Below are 21067 nucleotides of genomic sequence, written 5' to 3'. Positions count from 1 at the left end.
TGCAAACCCCAACTCCTCATCTCACATAACAGAATGAGTACTGCCCGGCAGCAGGGTTTTGAGATAGAACTTCAGGGCTATGAAATAAAGTGGTTCAGTTGGCATGGTGCCTGGGCTTGGATCCTGGGTTTGCCCTATCCCTGCGGGGTGATCCGTTTCCCCAGCCCAAATAGGTCAGCGTATTCCTTCCCTCCCTTGCTGTAAATGTGAGCAATGCCTGGGGCATCATGGATGCTGGTTTTAGCAGCATCTGACCAAGCTCTCAATACGCATTATGCTTTATTACTTTTATCCTTTCTCTTACCTCCTAGGGTTGTGAGGATTAAGGAGATAATATGTCAAAGCATCTACAAGCATCTACCATGCAGTAAGTCTGTGGATGCTGTTTTTTCCCTGCTGACCCTTGATCTTGGAGAGGAGGCAGGTGAGCCCTGCTGCTGAGTGGGCATCCAAATGCTCTTCTCCCCTGGAATAAGGAACCGTCTCTCAGTTCTGGGGAACTTCCAGGAGCCTTGGTTTCCTTGTGATAATATGACCTTGACACTGGCCAGCTGGTATGGTTTACTTCATGTTGACCATGAACTCAGGATGCCAGATCCAAACCGGTCATGGGCATTTAACTTAGCAGACATGTTCTGGAAGAAAGCTTGGCAGGGTAGCTCATAAGTCTAATCTCCACAGTTCAGAAGGTGGAAATGCCCTAACATGAACTGCCTGAGGTCACTCAGCTAGTCGTGAACAGGCAGAAGCTAGCAGGACATACCTGGCCTCCTTCCTCCGGGGCTGTCTCACAGAGATCAAGGCTCCAAAAGTCCACATGCAAATCAATCAGACCACTCTAGAGGCCTCCTGACCTTCATCTGAAAGCTAAATTTATCTTCACCTTGCCCAGAGCATAACCCCTGTCATATTTGAAAAATTCCAGGTGAGAGGAGCCCTCCCTACTTAAAAGCCTTTGAGACACTGGATGCCATCCCAAGCAGCCATTTCCTTCTTAATCTCCCCAGCACTTACACCTCTCAAAGTCAGTAGAAGTTTCTTCAATTATGTTACATCTCTACCTGTGCAGAGGCTAGGATACAGATGGTGGTTTATTTTACAATCTAGACCTTCCTTGGCTAAGCATTGAACCAGAAAGACTTTTTATTGAAAAGGCTTTTTTTGTTTTCTTTTTTTCTTTTTTTTAGAGGGGCATTTACTGAGGACCATGGAACTTGGGTCTTAATTTTAGAAAGTATGCCTGTTCAGTGCACCTGAGATCGCACAGAACATAAACAGGCTTTGTAGGTGAAATGCAAGTGCAGGAGGCCTGGGGGACTTACTGTTGAAATATCAGGCTGCAGCATGAAACAAATACAAATTGTTTTGCACATCTGTGCAGAGGGTGTGGCTCTGTCTCAGGCCCAAATAACAAACAAGGAGGAGCCACCACCCTTTCTAGGTGCTTGTGTGCCCGTCTGATCTTAAAATACTAATACTAAGGCACCCAAATTTAGTCCTTGAAAAGAGTGAGGATGTTTACAATGAACTTCAACTGTGTTAAAAACTTGATTTTGCTGGGCACTCGTGATTCATGCCAAAATCCTAGATACTTTGGAGGCTGAAATCGTGGTTCTAGGCCAGCCCTGGGGCAAAAAAAAACCAAAGTCTTCAAGACAGAGACCCCATCTCAACACAAAAAAGCTGGGCATCCCAGCTATGTCTGGAAACTTAAAATAAGAACATCATTGCCAGGTTGGCCTAGGCAAAAAGTAAGACCCTACCTCCAAATTAACCAGAGCAAAAATGGCTGGTGGAGTGGCTCAAGTGGTAGAGAGCCTGCCTCATAAGTGCAAAGCCCTGGGTTCAAACCCCAGTACCACTAAAAGAGAAAAAAAGTTGGCAATTGTAAAGGAATTTGATTTAGGTAGACAGTAGTTTTAGAAGCAAAAAATTATTCTAATCAAAGGTAAACGTAACCATCTTATTAAAAAAAATAGGAAATTCTGATTTACTATGAAAGCAGGGAAAAGAGGAAATGTGGGCCAGTATTTCTTTGCTAATAGATTTGATAGGGAAATAGGAATTGTACTTTTTAGTCTTATTTTTTAAGGGATTTAGGAAATAAGCTAGCTTTTGGTGAAATTAGTGCTATGTAAATAGATGTTTTTTATTTTTCCATTATAAATTTTAATAAGATGCCTGAGTATAAAGCTGAGATCCTATGTTTTGTTAAAACATAGGGGGTGGATGTCAAAATCTTTTGACTACATTTTTATGTTTTCTTTTATGAGCTCATTACTGCTGGGTTTTTCCATGAATCTGAAACATGTACGCAGTGCTTTGGAAAGAAAATTATTTGCTCAAACTTTATAGACTGAACTAAAAATAGATAAATTCTATTACTATTTTGGGAATATATTATAAGCTAAAAGTGAATATGGCTAGGGTGCATATTTAGCAAAATACATAGAAGGGAGCAGATATTTAAATAGCAAAATAGAATAATACAGCATGGTTTTGAAATGTAACAAGCATTTTAATGAATTGACTATTATTTTAATTGAAGAGATAAATTTGTTTCATAACATAAATTTTGGTTTTAATAAGACCTTTGCGTGCATAGAGAAGAAAGATACTCTAAAACTGGTCTGCACTTTATTCTGGAAGGTTCTGTGCCCAGGGAGTTACAGGTTCTACTGCTCCTCTTCATTCTGCAGAGACTTCTTAATATTTCTAGTTGGGCTGCAGTCAGTTTTTACTTTTGCAAGGCTTCTGGACAAATTTAGAGAAGTTGGAGCCACTAAAACTGGTCTTATTAAATCTGCTTGCTGTCATTATGGCTAACAAAAAGCTATAAGGTAACACACAAAATCAAAACCTGAAACTAGAGACCTTAATTTAAATGTTGACATTGATATATCTAAGTACAGGTTGGATATCCCTAATCTTAATATCCCAAACCTGAAATATTCCAAAAATCCAAAACCTTATGAGTATCAACATGACTTTACAAGTGGAAAATTCCACACCTGACTCATGTAATAGGCCACAGTCAGAATGCAGTTGCTCTAAAAATATTGTATAAAATCACCTTTGGGCTATGCGTATAAGGTGTTTATGAAATACAAATGAATTTTGTGTTTCACCTTGGGTCCTGTGTTTAAGATATCTCATTGTATATTTGCAAACATTCCAAAATCCGAAATGGATCCAAAATCTGGAGCACTTCTGGTCTCAAGTATTTCCGATAAGGGTTACTCAACCTGTAAAATATTCCATAGTTAATCTCCTGAATTTAGGGCCTACCTCCAGCTAAGTCCTCACCAAATTTGTCCTTCCATCCCCTCTTCTGAGCACTGTTTGCTCAGAAGTTAGTTTTCAAATACTCAGTCTTGCTGCCTGAAGGCTCCACTTTGACTCTGGCAAGATTTAAAATGTAATCATGGGCGTGTCCTTAAGAGAAGGCCAGAAGGGTGGGGTGGGTAAGGGAAGTCACTGTGTGGTGAGCAGGATCCATGGCCTCAGAGGAATTGTGAACTGCTGGAAAGTGAGGGGGGCTAGTAACACTTGCATATACCGAGTCTCTGCCCAGCTAGAATGACAGGGATTTACCAAAGGAACTTGAACGATTCCTGTCTTGGCCTCTAAAGTTGAAGTAACAAATGGATTACAGTTTTGCTGCTAAACCCAGCAACTCATAAAAAGGGAGAGGAAAACACCAGGAGACATCCTGGAAGCCTACCCATCCTGAAGTTAGTTTTGACTAATACATAGTCTCCTCTGTCATGTTTTGTGTATCTGTAAACCCAGCTCTGAACTTGAGGCCTCCAGCCATTGTATTTTCTTCTCCATTTAAAAACTTATCATACTCATCACTATTCAATAGAATCACTGGTCCTCCTATGGCCATACTACAGCTAACATTTGCTGAGCATCTTACCATATGCCAGGATTCAGGTTCGTGCTTTCTGTGCATCATTTCATTAAATCCTAAACCAGCCCTGTTAAGAGTGGGATCCATCATGATAAAGGCTCAGGGAAGTAACTTAGCTAAAGCTGTTCAGCCATTATCACATAGAGAAATTTTGGAAATTGAGATATGATTCACATACTATAAGATTTCAATTCTTAATATATCCACAAAGTTATAGAACACTTATCACTATCTAATTTCAAAACATTTTCATCACTGCAAAAAGGAATCCAGTACCCATTAGCTGTCTCTCCATTTTCTTCTCCTTCCTCTAGTCCTGGGCAGCCATTAATCTCTATAGATTTGCCTATTTTGGACATTTCAAATAAATGGAGTCTTTTTTTGTGACTAGCATATTTCAAGCAGCATAATGTTTTCTGTGTCCATCCATGGATGGACAGAATACTATTTAACTATGAAAAGAAATGAAATGTTGATCTGTGTCCATTTCCTTCATTTTTTTTTTAGTGACAGTGATAAAGTTTATTAGAATAGAGACTGAAAGTGGGTTGTCTCAGAAAGGGAGGTCAAGATGGACCATGGGCATACAATTCACACAGAGGCGTTTTTCAGTCTAGGGTTTTCTGGACTTGATATTCTCCTTAGCCAAAAAAAAAATTTTTTTTTCAAACAAATTTATATCACCAAACTCCCACTTACTAAAGTGCTCGCTTCACCATGTAAGCTCATTTTTATGTTACCTGCTCCTATGTAAGTCCGATTTCCAGAGATGGATAGGAATGCTCCAAGCCTGTGTCCTGGTTGCTTCTTTTTTGCAGGAAAACCCACTCTATTACTCAGTGTTCACACCATCTGTAAAGGGCCCCATGTCTTCCAGCCAGGAAGTCCTTTCTTCTTTTTCAACCTGATGTTATTTTCCCTTCTATGGGAACTCTTGGAAGTTTCAGCATGACACTTTTCACTCTTTCCAGCCACCCTTTATGCCCCTTGAGGGCAGGATTTAGGTCTGACTCACTTTCCTTATTCCCTGCAAGGACCGCTTTACACAATAGAGGATAATACATATTCATATCTGTGAACTGAAATTACTGATCAGTTGCCAAGTGATTCTGATTCACTTGAAACTCTGTTGAATTTCCTTGTAGAGTTAGTATTACAATGGCTCTATTTTTAACCAGATCTTGGGGTGGGGAAAAATGAGCTGGCTGAATGAGGTCATGCTTTACGTGCTTCTCCGCCTCCATGCCCTCCTCCTTTGAGGAGGACAACCTGTCTGCCATCTCCTGGACTCTCAGGATGTTTTCTGTTCTTGCTTCTTGCTCCCTTGCTCCAAGGAGGAACTTGGTGAAACACAGGGTGGGGGGTGGGGGTGATGGTCTTTGTTTGGGAGTAGAGTATGACCAGGTTTAGGAGAAAGCCACTCTTTTAGTTCTTGGGGTCTCCCCCTTTTCAAGTCTTCTCTTAACCTCTCAGAAAACTGAGATGACAAGACATTAAAGCATTCTTTTAAAGTAGTTTAGAAAGACTGTGGCCTTGGATTTTCTGTAGGGACAGTGGTCTTTAGAGCTCTGCAGTCTTACTTGAATAGCCTATTTCTCTTCACAGGACAACAGTTTCCTTCCTTCCTTCTGTCCTTCCTTCCTTCATAATGTTCTCAGCTGATAGAATCACTTGTGTATGATATATCTCATACATCTGATTGAAGCTTTAAGTAAACCCAGATGTAAACACCAGCACTGAACTACCTGGCTGAATTCAGTTAACTGATAAATTTTGCTTGATTGGGTGGAGTGTTTTGATAAGAGTTTACATTCTCCAACATGCATTCCTTATTTATTCTTTCTTGTTTCACACCTCTTTACACATCTGTATGACCTACCTTTCCTTTGAGGTCACTGGGAATGTGACCTTTACCCATAGCAGCCAAGTCATCGGACCCCCTCCATTACAGGTGACTCTCTGGACAGTCCGGGCTGGGAATCTTCAGTGTCCAAGTCATGATGCTGTGTCTAGAGTTTCCCATTCTGGCTGCATTAGAATCACTTGGGAGCTGCTAAAAATTCCTGCTGCCCTGTCTGTACAGTCTTTTCATGGGGGAAGGCACAGTTTCTTGGGGAAGGATTCAGTTTCCAGATAGGAGGAAGAGTATCGTAGGGAAAATTGTTTTCTTTGAGCGTAGCATTAGGTAGATTGTCTGATGTTAAGTTTCCCTGTAATGAAATTCCAGATTGTAACAGAGAATTTCTTTGTGTAGTGTGACTGCTAAGTTACATATTGCCAGCAAATTAAAATAGGACCTTTCATGTGTTGCTAAAATTACTTGATGTTGATGTTAAAACTCCACGAGTTTCTGTCAAGTCCACCCTGTGTAAAGGCCCCTGCCTTCTCATGAAAGGAGTGATTCTGCACACTCCTGGAGCACAGTGGGAGATCTGGCTCAGAGGGAAAGCTCTGTAAGTCTTCTTTCAGTACCTTTTAGTACGTGACCTTTAGCCAAATTAAATGAGGGTCTGCATGAGCCTCTATCCTGGATGCGCACGTAGGGAGGATTGGATCCAGGTTTAAACAACGAAGCCTTCATGTCCTTATTACCCTCATCTGTATACTTTTTCCTTATAATCGATACATTCAGGTTTTAGGTTTTGTAAGGAGTGTAGGTTTTTTTTTGAGAAGGGGTGTGTACATGTCTTGCTATGTTGCCCATGCTGGCCTCAAACTCATGATCCTTTTGCCTCAGGCTCCCAAGTAACTGAGATTACTGGCATGAACCACTCTGCCTAGTTTCAGATAGCTTTGTGGGTTTTTTTGGTGGTACTGGGGTTTGAACTCAGGGCTTCATGTTTGCTAGGCAGGTGCTCTACCACTTGAGCCACTCCACCAGCTTGTTTTGGTGTTGGGTATTTTTGAGATAGGGTTTTGCTAACTACTTGGCCAGGGCTGCCTTCGAAACCCAATCCTCCTGATCGCTGCCTCCTGAGTAGCTAGGATTACAGGTGCGAGCTACTGGTCCCCAGTTAAGAGATAGTTTTTTGTTGTTCTAAATTTAGTATAATCTCTTTTGTAGCTTCCTTATCTTCTGTGGCAGAAGTTCAAGCTTTGTTTGCCAATTCTGGGGGCTCCTCATCTTTTCCCCATAGTTGCTTCAAGGTTCCGGGCATTTTTTTAGAGAACTTAGTTTGGGAGCTGGCATGATGGTGTATAGTGACATCTGTCATGGTCCAGTTTGTCCAGTGTGATCCGTGCTGTCCATCCATTTCAACAGAACTCTCTCTAGCTAAGCTAGTTCATACCATCCCAACTTCACTTGAGCTGCTTTCTTAAGGGGCTCTTGGTCAGTAATTTGCTATCATTATTTTTTTTAAGACCAATGTCAATGAATCTCATATACTAGTGCTTTCTAAAGTTTAATGTGCAAACTAGTCACCAGGTGTGTCTAGAAAAAACAAGCTGCCTGTTTTTCTTCCACTCTCATAATGCCACAATCAACACAGGAGACGTCTGTGATCTCAAGTGTGGGGGTTTCTTCCTACCAGCAAGCAAGCAATGGCTCTATAGCAGCAGACACCAGTATGGGGTCCTGTCATTCAGTTCAGTTCTGACACTGGCTACCTGGAGATGATGTCAGATCCTATAGGTGGAGGCTCAGTCTCCAAGATTGTCCCCCCTACTTAAGATGCCAGTTTGCAAGTCCTGGATTGTTTTACCTGTGCTTCGACTCACCTATTAATCAGGGTTCCCACGGTCCCCTCTTCAGGTTTGGTTCATTTGCTTGAATGACTCAGAGGATTCAGGGAAACACATGTATCAGTTTCTTATAAAGGACATTGCAAAGGATACAGATGAACAGATGCACAGAGTGAGGAGGGTATGGAATAAGGGACTCCAAGCTCCCAGGACCTCTCTAGGCACTCTGCTGTCTAGCAGCTTTTGGAAAAATCCCTCTTCCAGCCCTGTCCTTTTCGCTTTTTATGGAGACCTCACTGCATAGCCATGACTGCTCATAGACTGGGTGGGGAAACCTAGCAAGACCTGTGTACTTGGGGCTGATGGAGTGGCTCAAGTGGTAGTGTATCTGCCTAGCAAGCATTAAGCCCTGAGTTCAAACCCTGGTACCGCCAAAACAAACAAACAAACAAACAAACAAAACCTGTTTACTTTGCCATTCTTTTTATCCTTTCTCTGCAGTATTCCTTCCTCCAGAATGAGGACCATATTCCTCTGGAATGAGGAAGGTTTACGATCTGCTGTTGGACCAGAGTAGATCAGAAAACTTTTTATGGCCAGGTCCAAGACAGAAAGAAAGGTGAAGGAAGATTAGAATTTGTATAGCCTTCTCTGGGCAAGAAAAAATTTCAGTTTCTATGAGCTGCCTTGGAGAGAGGGTTATGAATCAGGGACCATGGATAAAAGCCAAAAAATACATATAATATTACACCAGGAAACATGGAGAAACGAAGATCTTGGTTCAGAAATCCTGGTTTAGGTTTTGGTCCAAGATTCTGCATTTCTAACGAATTACCAGCTGATGCCAAGGTTGCTGGTCCGTGGACCAGTAGTAAGGTCATGAGGTCAGAAGCTTCTCACTTTAATGGAGCTCTTAGCTTGACCTATTTGCCTGAGAAAGTGATGTGGTCATAGGGAGATTTGGTTACATAGCTGCAAAGCACTCCTCCACTTCTTAGTGAAGTAGTGATGTTAGAACATCACTACTTAAAAGAATGAGCAGCACTGCCTAAGAGGCTCCTAAAGCCCTTTTCAATTACCCATTTGTTGGAATATTACTCTCGGCTTCCCCCATGCTTTTGTGGTTTGTGTCTTTCCTATGCAATCCACCAGGAAGGGGAAAAGAACGGCCCCAATGCCCATGGGTTTCTCCTTTTGATAGTCATGCCTTGTGTAGTCTCCCCTAATGTGGACCAGACTTTTTTCTTGCTTCTAAGAAACAAAACACAGAAACGCTAGGGTGTCACCTCTGAGATTAATTTATAAAAGGACTGACTTCCTTTTTGGACAGGTGCTCTCTCAGAGCACTTGTGCTAGGGGATGCAAACTGAGCAACCCTATGAAAAGGACCAGCAAGAAACTGAGGCCCTGAGTCCAATAGGGAACTGAATCCTGGCAACAGCTATGCAACCTGGCTTGGGAGTGAATCCTTCAGTCCCATCCTGTCCTGGATGAATGCAGCCCCAGCTAACAGTTTGACTGAACCCTGGGAGAGACCATGAACCACAGACACCCAGCTAAGATGTTCCTGGATTTCTGATCCATAGAAATTGTTATTGTAGGCTGCTCAGTTTTGATGTAATTTGTTATGCAGCGATAGATAACTAATACACCCATTACACTCAGATACTTAGGGAAAAACATCAAAATATCCTACATGCCCATGGTGAAGATAACGCACTATTTATATAAAAAAGTTAAAGAAGCCGGATTTGTGGGCTGGGTTGGCCGGTTGGTCCAGGAACTCAGTGAGTAGTTTTGACTGACACATACATCACCCATCAGCTATTAGACCTTTGAACTTTTTTTTTTTCCTTAACGTGGAACTCAGGAGTGACGGTTAGAAACCCAGTTTAACCTTTGTAGCCATAAACTGACCACCTGCCTCATCATCATCCCGGGATGGGGGAGGAGCAGAAGAAAAGTGATGAAATCTCTCAGGTTAGTTAGAAGCGAAGGTTCTTTGCCTCTGCCCCATTTCTCATCTCAGTAGCTGAGTTTTATGACGCCAAGAAAAGCACCTCTGATTACATAAAGGTGTTAGGAGCTGGGAAACACTGGCCCTTTTGTCACTAACATCCTCAGCGTTTAGGAAGAAGCGTGCTGGGGGTGGGGTCACCCCTGGAAAGTTGGGCGGGCTTTGTGTTCGCTCCAACTCTGCGGTTTGTAAATCAAATCTCAGAGAGAGAGAGAGAGAGAGAGAGAGAGAGAGAGAGACCTTAGCTATCTCAACATTGGAAGACACACCCGCGAGGCCTGCGTAGTCGCACCCCCAGCCGCCAGTTTCCTGCACAACCCGGGCAACAAGCAGGAGGGGGTCCCAGTTTCCCGCCGCGCGCTGGCCGGGGGGCGTGGCCAAACCCCGGAGGCCACGCCCCCGCCAGCGCTGTTCCCGCCCACTTCCCTTTCTCAGCGGGGCCGCCCCGCGGGCTCGAGCTCTCTGGCGGTGACGAGCGGGGCGGAGCCGCAGTCTGACCGCCGCCACCACCGCGGGGGGAGAATGCCGGCGCCCCGCCGCGCCCCGAGCCCGCCCCCGGCCGCCCGCGGGCCCACGGGCCGGCGGCGCGAGTGAGCGGGAGCCGGCGGGCGAGGAGGCCGCCGCCCGACCCGCGATGTCACCATTGTTCAGCTGGGTGGCCAAGGTAGGCGGCGGCGCGGGCCAGCGCCCGTTACCAGAGCGGACCGCCCTGCGGAGCCCGCGGTTCTGTAACCGTCGGGCCGGCGCTCGGCGGGACCGGGAGTGCGGCGGGGGGCGCCTCGGAGCCCGGGGACCGCGGCCAGCGCGGCCGGGTCACTCCCTTTCCATTCATTTTCTGCTTGCCCCGTGCGCACACCGGCGGGGGTGGCGTGGCGCTCCTTTCCCAGGAGGGGACACTGAAGCTGGTCGCCGAGACCTGGTGTCGGCGCCTGGCGTGTCGCCCGCGCCCCCGCGTCCTGTGTCGCCATTCCCCCTTGCTGCGAGTTGATGCCTGGATGGCGGGGACGGGTCGCTGAGGGTGTCTGCCTTTCCTTTTTAACCCCGTGTTTTCAAGGGCAAGTTGGGAGGTCTGCGAGTTAAGGGTACTTTTTTCTTTCTATTGCCACAAAGTTTTATTTCTGGACCGTTTCCGCGTTCAGACCCGAGCGTTACAAATCCAGGCCACTCCACTACGGCTGAGCCCAGGGTTTGGCGTACATTTCTAGGGTTCCCTCTCGCTGGAGAGCACCGTAAGAGAGTTCTTGTTACTCACTTCCGGGACCCCAGGTGTTGGTGGTGTGACCCCGCATCCTTAGCACCTTTAAAGACTCGATGGGCGTCAGTAGGGCATCCTGTGCCCACCCCCGGGACGCCCCCTGGCTGCCCCTTCAGTGGGGCTGCTGCCCGCGGGCAGATGGCAGGGTGAGTAATAAACTCAGGTTAAGAGAACCCGTTAGTCATTCGCTGACCCCTTTATAAGTAATAATCAGGTGGTGGCTATCTCTCTAGTTGTGGTGTGAGGCTATTAGAGGGTTTTTTTCCTAATTACATTTTTATGCATACCTGTTTGTGAGCAGATGTGCTCCACCTATAATTTAAGTGATAGTTGGAGACGCAGAAACTAGTGAACACTAGTTACAATAGGCACTGAAGTAATGTTAGTCTCTGAACCCTCACCAGAATCTCATCCTCAGACACAGCCAGTGGTAAAGCAAGATGACTTTCAGAAAAGTTTTGAATCATTCTGATGTTAGTTTTATAGTGAAAAATAAATTGATAATGCCCACATTTTCTGGTTTGAAGAATCAGGTTTTACAAATCATGCTAACATTTAAAAACTATTCTATGTAGTTTAAAAAGTCATTCAGAAAGCCAGGTGCCATTGGCTCACACTGTAGTCCTAGCTTCTTAGGAGACAGATAAGGAGGCTAGAGGTTCGAGGCCAGCCCAGGCAAATAGTTCACAAGACCCATCTCCAAAACTACTAGAGCAAAATGGACTGGAGGTGTGGGTCAAGTGATAGAATACCTGCTTTGCAAGCACAAAACCCTGAATTCAAACCTCAGTAGGCTGAGGAATTGGGTTGCTTTTGTGTTGGTGAGCTTGTACTGTAAGGCCAGAGGGAGAAAAAAAGAATTGAGACTCATTGAGTTGTTTTATTCCAAAATGCATAAAGAATAGTCAAGGGTCTGCTTGTGCTTTTAAAGATCTGTTTTTAACTTTTGCTCACTTTTCCAGAATGTCTTTAATAAGTTGTTATTCACTATAGGAGTGAGATGGACTTCTGTTTACTTTGATATGGAGGCACAGTGCAAGACATTGCAAAAAGTTCAGGGGCCTTTATGAAGATTGTCACCCGTCTCCAAGTGGCAGTACATTTGAAGAGCTTATATAATTGAATTGTATGCTGATAGCTTAAAAACCTACTAAATGTTTTTGGAGTAATATTATCTAGAGCTGTCACATAAGTTTAAACAATATATTTATTTTATATTTCTTCTAGCTGGTATGGTCATTATAAATCAATCCTGAAATTGTTATTTTGGGAACTTGAAATATGAAATTATCCTTTGATAAAATAAGAGTGATATTTTATAGGGCCTGTTTGGTGTATAGTGAAGAGACAAGTTAGTAACACATTTTATACTCTAACCTAGGGAATGATCTAAAATTAGACAACAGTCATAGGTAACTCACAAAATGTAGATAATTCTGAAGTGCATTTTTGTTTGATTTTAAAATACCTCTTTAAGAACACACATGCATCAAGCCCAGGCCTCACAGCACCAGCACATCCAGCTACTCAGCTGATTTATTTTCCATTCTGACCTTTGCAGCTGCACCTCAACAACTGGTAGGGAAGGAGAAGGGGAGTGGGCATCTGTTGATGCAGGTGGACACCTGAGCATGAATTTGTTTTTCTTGTGTGAATATCGAATGTATAGGGTGGGCAATTTCATAATGTAGAAATAAAGCCAAGGCAGGAAAAGGTTTTATTTTTAAAGAGATTTTCTGTTTAGAAAAAAGAGAAAGAAAAAAATGCACTTTTTTTTTTTTTGTTTTAAATTGGACATGATGTGAAACATTAGGGCAGGTGAGTGTTGCATCTCCAATGGGCCTGGGCGTTCATTAAGTGCAGTTTCTTCAGGAGTCTATCATTGGGGACACAGATTACATACAAATAAAGAGGAACGTCTCAAGCTCTGATTTTTATACTAAGCCTGAAGATGTCTCCAATAGCCTGGCAGCTTTGAGACATGGATCTGTTAGTGAAAAACTAACTGTAGAACTGTTGGGTAACTTTCTGAATTTTCTTGGATTTGCACCTGCCCGTGAAGATTGTGCCTAAGATTAGTGCTAGTATCTCAGGACAACAAATTTTAAATATAGCCAGACTTACTGTGTTTCAAGTTCCAAGTCCATTGTCATATGGTTTCTGCTGTGTATTAAGTCATTTTCCAGTGCTCATTTGTTTATCCACAGGTGATTATTGGGAACCTTACTTGTGCCCTGGAGGAACTTAGTTCCTTTTGCACAATAGGTTTATTCTTTAAAAATGTACACTCTGAAGTTTTACAAGCTGAATGTTTAAAAATGCATTAGAGAATGAAGCTTTTTTCAAAACAAGTAATTGATTGCTAATTAATATTTTATGTAAAACAATTTTTCCATTATTTGGCATTGCCTAAGACATAGGTTTATAGCCATCACTCATTCAATGTGTCACATAACACATATATTCAACAGATATTTAGGGAGCACCTTCGGTGTACAAGCTGGGGGTTTAGCTACAAACAGGCAGAAGAGTTCCTGGTTTTTATGGTGCTCACATTGTAGATGGTAGAGACAGCAAAAGAGCAGGCAAGCAGATAAGCAAGGTAGTTTTAGATGGTGGTCAGTGTTGGGAAGAAAAGCATACAGAATGACTGGGGATTTGGTAGTATGGGTTGGCATTTCACCTGAGTGGCAAGAGGGTACTAAGCACTGTCCCTACAGAAGAAGGCCCTGCTGGCTGGAGCACAATGAAAGGGAGCAGAGAGACAGCCCTGAGTTGTACAGGGGAGTGGGCCAGTGGGTTGGGGCTCTATAGCACAGTCTGTGCTGGGATTTGCTTAAGTGCAGTGGGAAGACATTAGAGGATTTGAAAGGGAGTGGGGGGTGACATCAGCTGATAGATATTTTGTATGGAAGCAGGGGAACCACTCAAGAGGAAGGCTGTTGTGGTTCTATTAGGAGGTGATGGCTTGGACTTGGGTAGTCAGGAAGGAACATGAGTGGCCTCATTATTGTTCTTTATCTTCTGATATGATGTGACCAGTGGCTTTGCTCTCCTCTTGTTTGTCTGAGAATGGTTCAAGTGATTGGGCAACTAATTTCTTCTAAATGTGGAATACCTGTGATGCTGTTTCTAACCCCAGCATGCAGGCACAGTCCTATCCTGACTCCAGGGTTGTTTGTTTACCTTTGAGGCTTCCTGCAGACTGGAGCATTCCACCATGGGTGCCCCTGCCACTTGGACTTGCCTTTCTGTTTCCAGCACACAGGACAGTAGCCTTCCTGTAAGGTGTGAATTTGTCTCCTACAAGTATATTTACTTAGGCAACAGTTCTGTCTTGCTTGAAGTCAGTCCTGTGTTGGTCTGTGCTTGAGGTGTGGCCAAGGTTAATGTGATGGATTATTTGGAAAAAGTTAAATTTTTTTTCTGTGTCCTTATGCTACATTTAATTACTTGTTTGAGTTTAATAAAGGGGGAAGAACTCCTTAATGTCATAGTCAAACCATTCCTTGAATTTGAAAAATCTGCTGCCTCTGCTAAGCAAGGCTGGTGTAACTCTACCCAGGATTTCAGCAGAGCTGTCCTGAGCACTTCTGGGTGGTAGTGGGGCAGCCTGTCTTTGGGCTTTGGAAGCTCTAGGTGCTTAGAGGATCAATAATGTGAGTATTGGCTGGTCTTAATAAGAGATGGTGGAAGAAAGGGGAGGTAGAAACCTCACCTGATCCACAATAGAATCCAGTCTGGGGCAGCTCTCACAATGAGAAAATAAAAAGCTAGTTATGGTTTGCTCCCTGGACAAATTCCCTAAACCAATCTTAGCCCATGTCTCTATGCCTCGTTCTTCTATCTCTGACTGCTTCTCATCCTTCACCCCTGTCCTGAGGCATCTCTGATTAATCATTTGTCCAGTTGATGAGTGTACTAAATAGGGTGGAGAGTAACAGAAGGGCTGTGCCAGGTAGTTGGGGTAATGTGCAAAAGCCAGGGGGCATGGTGGGAGACATGGAGGGAGACTGCAGTAAGGAGTAGCACAGGTGAAACTGGTCAGGTGAGTGGGGACCAGGATGCTCTGGCATGCAGACCCCTTCAGAGGAGCTGCCATTTTACCCCAGGGCAATGAGATTCATGAGGGACCAAAACTGATCTCTCTCCAAACTCTTGGAGCACTATGGTCCATTCTGTATAATGCTTTGTGTGGCAGTTATTTGACTATTTTATCTCCTCTTTTAACCTTCCAGCTTTGTGAAACCAGGATTTTCTACACGGCACCTACAAATCACTCTGTTGTCTTGTGAAATATAGCTGTGGTTTAGTGGGTCTGGGATAGAGCCCTAGAGTACATTTCCAGTAAGCTCCCACGCGGTACAGATGCAAGGCTCTCAGTCTGTGTTTTCTCTTACACTCATCACTGGACATAGGAGTTCATATATTTTTAGAACAAATGCCATGATTTCATATTAGTTATTTGTTCTTTGGGGAGGATAACAGTGAAATTAATGTCCCATGAGATAAAACTTTTAAAAAATCAATAGTGATCTTAAAATTGGGTGTCTAGGAAACAGGAGTGGAAGAAAAAAATTGTACTGCATACACTTGCACCTTTTTTAAAATAAGAATTTTTTATGTGTTATCTATTCAGTTTATCAAATTAAATCCTTGGTTCACACTTTCTCCTTGTATAATTTTGCCCTGCCTGACACTAGTAATCAGGTTATTATTTGAAAAATACTCATTGTCTCCCTTTCTTTCTTTTTTTAAACAGACTTTTTTTTTTTTTTTTTTAGAGCAGTTTAGGGTCACAGAAAAATTGAGTGGAGCATACAGGAATTTCCCATATAGCCCCATCCCCTCCTTCCACGCAGCCTCTCCTATTACAAACATCCCCTACCAGAGTTGTACATTGTTACGAGTTGATGAACCCAGGTGAATACATCATTCTCCCCCAAACCCAAGGTTTGCACTGATGTTGAGCTCTGTGGGTTTGGCATAATAGTATGTATCAGCTGTCATAGTATAGTACAGAATAGTTTCATTGCCCTGCAAGTCTTCTGTGCTCTACTTACTCCTCTTTCCCCTGAACTCATGACAGCCACTTATCTTTTTACTGTCTCTGTAGTTTTACCTCTAGATGATGTAATGTAGTTGGAATCCTGCAGTTTTTAACCTTTTCAGATTGGCTCCTTTCACTTAGTAATACTCATTTAAATTTTCTTCATGTCTTTTTATGGCTTGATAGTTCATTTCTTTTCAGTGTTGTGTAATAATCCATCATTATTATTATTATTATTAAGAGGGCCCCTTTTCTTTCATCCTGTACACCCTGTCAATATTAGTGACTAGGATGGTGGTAATTCTGGTGTAATTTAATCATGTGATTCTGGAGTAAACAGAATGTAGTTTTTGAATGTAATCCCATTTGTTCTTTTCTACATCAGAGCAATGAAGTATTTGGTGCAAGATCATACAGCTACTTTATAGCAGAACTCAAACTCAAGTTCCTTGACCCCTGGTTTTTGGGTACCTCATTAATATTGCCGTACTGATTTGTTTGCATTGTCTTCAAAATGTTCCACTAACATAAAAATTAAGTCTTTGAAATAGTGCATTATATTTCATAATACTTTAATCACTTGAGAGTAAGCTTGCAAATTTCAAGTCAAGGTGCCAGTAAGGAAATGGGCAAAGAAAGGAAGTCTGACAGGAGTTGGGGGTGGGTGAAGAGCCTTTGACATGTTGAAGGTGCTGTAAAAGAAAGTCCCTGCTCTGTGAGCTGTGTGCAGGAACAACGCATGGCCTAAATATGCAGAGAATGGATATTGTCAAAAGTTGACTGTGGAGGCTTAGCTCCCTGACACTGGGCAAAGTCAGTTCTGTTTCCAAGGAGGCAGCCTTGGGAGATGGGGTAGATGTACAATGTATCTCTTTTTCTCTAATAAGGGAAACTGATTTTGCTTAGAAAAACATCACCTGCAAAGGGCCTTTATAAGAGGGGGGAAAATTCAGTTAGCATTAATACAACCCCGGATGGCTAGCAATAATTACATTTCAGAATACTTAATATGTGCCAGCCATTATGTTGGGGATAGTTAAGTTCCATAATTTAGTTCTGGAAATAATTATGGGGCTAGTGTTATTATTTCCTCTTCCTAAATTTTTTGAAAGGAATATGAAGAAACTGAAGTTCAGAGAGGTTAAGTAACCTGTCATAGGTATTTTAAAAAGTTGACAGATAAATTAGTATGTATTTACTGTGTATAACCTGATGTTTAAAAGTATATAGACATTGTGGAATGACTAAACTTAGATAACATTTATATTACTTCATATGGTTGTCATTTTTGTGGTGAGAATAGTTCACCCATTCTCTTAGCATTTTTCAAGAATATGATATATTGTTAGCTGTAGTTACCATGATGTATAGCAGAAGTCATTGCTATTGAGATTGAAATGTGAGTTGTCTGGCTGTAAATTTGTGCTTTATCTATTATGGCTATGCTATCTCTGTAACAAGGGGATGACAGTATGTGTTTAGAATGTGAAACAGGATTGGCAGAGCTTAGAAAAGTATCTTATCTCACTGAGAGACTGGACTTTTTTTCTCTATTAGGTGAGAGGCATAAAATGGTTAACTAACTTGCTTTTTTTTTTTTTTTTTTGCAGTTCTGGGGTTGAACTCAGGACTCAGGGCTTTATGTTTGGTAGGCAGGTGCTTTACTTCTTAAGCCACACCTCCAGCCCTCAACTAACTTGCTCTTAAAAATAGGTATACAAGGTTGAAACTAATCAGGAAGTGTGACAAATATTTTTTGTTCTTGGTTAGAGAAGTAAAAAGGAGAAGAGAGAGAAATCACTGATGGAAGATCAGAGATAGGTCAAGATTAGAAGAAGGTTAAGAGCAGTTAAATGATAGACCAGAAGAAGTCAGTTTTGGTGTGATGACAGCCTGAGTGTTCATTTTCTTGTCTTTATTTGTGGGCCTTAGATTGTTACCCATATTCTCTGGTATTTCTTTCAAAGGGCAGTGAAACCCTGTTTCACCCGTGTTTATCTGGAAAGTTCTCTGTATGTACAGTCTTCTCAATAGACTCTCCAGAGAATCCCAGCATGGTGGGTGTTTCTCCTGCCTGTGATTGTGCACCAGTGCGTCAGCCTGGCAGTTAACCGTGTGGGTGGGGGTCCAGCTTTGCCACGTTTGCGGTGTAACCTTGGCGGGTGACATGGAAAAGATGACCATTGCCTGCTGCCCATCAAGTAGTCTCTTTAGGAGTCAAGTGAGATGATGTAAGTGACCGTAAACTGTCCAACTCTCTTTGGCTGAGTGTGTGTAGAAATGGCTGGGTACGTAGACTTATGTTACAATGCATCTCTTGATCTTAGAACAAGTTACTCTTCCCTGAGCTTAAACTCTTGTCTCTAAAATGAAGTGCATTGTGTTGAGTGATTGTAGTTCAAAATCTGCATCTCCGTGACTGCAAGTCAGGCTAAGCATCTCAGATGGTCCCCCTCTGATAAAGAGGGGAGGCCCTAGATCATTGGCCTGGGGCAGATTCCCTTTCTCCCTGTTATGAGTGAAGGGATGGTCTTGGGTAAGTTACCTCTCTCTAAATATCAGTGTGTCTTTGGGGGTTAAGTAACTTTCCTCCAGGCTGTTGAGGATCTGACCACATAACATTCTTAGAACAGTGCCCGGCCAAGATGAAGGACTTAAGCATGAGTTGTCACTGTCCAAATCATCATTGCCCCTCTTTTCAAAGACAAGAAAAATGGGACATGAGGGTGATCTGGCTGCAACATGTCACTCCATTGATCACCAGGGTTGATTTGGCTGATCTGGCTGGCGAGGCAGGTGTCCCCTTCCTCCCTCTCTGTTCTATGTGTGTCCCTCCTGAAGCTGCATGCTTGGTCCAAGAGAGTGACCATCCCTGATAGAGGACGACCATTCTTCCGTCAAGGGTTTATGTACGAGTAGCTGCACTCCCTGCTAGAACTTCCAAACAAGCTCTCAAAGATAAGAAAAATGAAGTCCTCCCCAAGTGGGAATGCTCTTTCTAAGGTATGACTATGATTAAAAAACAAGATGTTCAGACCCATGCTAGAGCTCTTTGCATCACTTGGCAATCCTTGTAATATTTAGATTCTATCTGTTGTTTTGTCATGTTGTGCATGAGTTAAACATAAGCCTAAGTAGTACAGAACAAGAAGAAAATGCTTTCGTTAAAGCTACAAGCCATTTAGATCAGACAAGGGGAAATGGGGTAGAGAGAATTAACACTGGCCCCTGCCACCAGCAGTCCCTGAGTGACTTTTCCCTGGGTCACAGCTCTGTGCCTATGTTCCCCTTCCCTGAAATAGGTAACAGGAGGGGCTGCTCTACAGTTTCTGGTCTTCTTCATCTCTCAAAGCACTGTGAAGAATTTGCTCATTGCCAAGGCTTTTTAAGGTCTAGAAAGAAGTTTGCCAACCAAAGACATACATTCTCCAATTTTGGAAAACTTTAAAGTAGGAAGGAAGTTTATTTGTTTAGTAGAGTTTCTAAATGTAGGACGGTCAAAGGCAGAGAATTAGCCAAGAACAGGATTTTACAGAAGTTCTCTTTACAGGGTGTACCCAAAGGAAACCAGTCATTAGGTGAAAATAAACTGTAAGATTTTTGAGACAATATTTGTTTAAAGACATTTACACAAGCCTATTGTGATGGTCTCAATTGTGTCAGGCTTTTATTTTTAAGCAAGTAATTTTCCAAATACACAGTACTAAAGCTTAAAAATGTTGACTCAGAAACACAAATCAAAATTACTACTTTTGAGTAATGGGTTTGTGGCTCCTTGTGTATTAATTACTAGTAAATTAATTAGTAAGTATGAAATACTGCTAATGCATTTATGTCCAAAACTGCCCTCTTGTTCCAGAAATAGTCATATTCTTGAATTTCTAGGTTACTGGAAGGAACTCATTAAAATATATCCCACTTCTAAAAATACATGTATATAATGCATAGGAATTTGTATCCATCCCCCTCCCCTTTCCTATGTACCACTTAATTTTGGTGTGATTGAAATAATGTACACAATTCTCTAGTCTGTAAATTAACTGAGATTGTGTGTCTGGATCCCCACACCCCCTCAAGGGGAAGAGCTTGTTTTAAATGTGCTAGTCCATGAGAGCACACACCCTATATTGATTGTTCTGCAGTTATCACACCATTTAGTGCAGCAGTGTGAGAATTCTTGGCGGAGAATTTTGCTGCTCTCCAAGTTCGGTGTCAACTTTGACACATTATTATGCTTCTCTGCTGTGTAGGCAGAATGAGGTAGACATGGTTCCTGACCTCAGAGGAGAAGGCAGGTTATGCAAAGGGCAGTTACGCAGTAGTCCTACCAGGGAGTGCTAAGACCTCCCAGCAATCTCTTGGTGTGCAGGGTAATCCAAATACAGTAAATTCCGCCTTACAGTCTCATTGTCGGTTTTACTCAGGGATAATCAGAACTGATTGTAAACATGGTTTTCAGTTTGGGAGCTGGAGATATGGATTGGATGTGGGTGTTAGGAAAGGGCTTCAGGGTCCTGGAGCACTTTCTGTGGATGGGATGTGGTGGGGGCGGGGTAGATATTTAGCTCTCTAGCAAACAGGTTTTCTTTAATCCTGATTGAATAGACAGAGGCAGTGGAGACCTCCGGAACCTCTACTGAGGGCAAGAGGGTGACTCTGCTCTCAAGCCCTTCATTCAGACCCTGGGTGAACACCAACACTCTTTACACCCTCATAGTCTTTTTGCTAAACTTGAAAGGGCAAACCTGATCCCCCCACAGGGCACTGGCTGTCCTTTTTTTTTTTTTTTTTTTTAAATTTGGTAGGCTTAGAGGTTTTAGCCCAATAATGAAATTCCACGCCAAAAACTATTTCAGCCCAATTAAAAGCAGATCATGTGGACCTGGTGTGGTCTAGAAAAATAGTCCTAACTGGGAAGGGTCAGTTCTTTAGTTCTGTCCAGTCCAGCTCTGTGACCCCTAGCTAACTGTCCTAGGCTTCATTTTCTGATCTACAAAATGACAGGCTGAAAGAGTGACTGAAGGTTTCCATCCTAGGAGTGAGAAAGTACATTCCAGATGATAGAGGTTGCATGAGCAAAGACATGGAGGTGGGAGTACAATGGATGGATACTCAGGATTCCTGTGAAGCATGTTTGGTAAAAAG

General features: G+C 42.7%; 1 protein-coding gene across 5 annotated transcripts in view; it reads left to right on the top strand.

The window, feature by feature from the left end:
- Tbc1d1 (TBC1 domain family member 1) overlaps positions 1–21067 on the top strand; it is a 200594-nt gene that overhangs the window by 57503 nt on the left and 122024 nt on the right. Inside the window, exon 1 of one of the 5 annotated variants that reach the window (XM_020161879.2) lies at positions 10178–10281. The exons of the other annotated variants lie outside the window; for them this stretch is intronic. Within the exon in view, the coding sequence (XP_020017468.2) occupies positions 10252–10281 (30 nt within the window). The 5' untranslated portion in view covers positions 10178–10251. Of the gene's footprint in view, positions 1–10177; positions 10282–21067 lie in introns of those variants that run through there. 5 annotated transcript variants of the gene reach the window in all.

The sequence above is a fragment of the Castor canadensis genome, chromosome 9, assembly GCF_047511655.1.
Source record: "Castor canadensis chromosome 9, mCasCan1.hap1v2, whole genome shotgun sequence".
Lineage (NCBI taxonomy): Eukaryota > Metazoa > Chordata > Mammalia > Rodentia > Castoridae > Castor > Castor canadensis.
The sequence above is the reverse complement of the archived record's forward strand: the minus strand, read 5'-3'. Positions and strand labels throughout refer to the sequence as shown.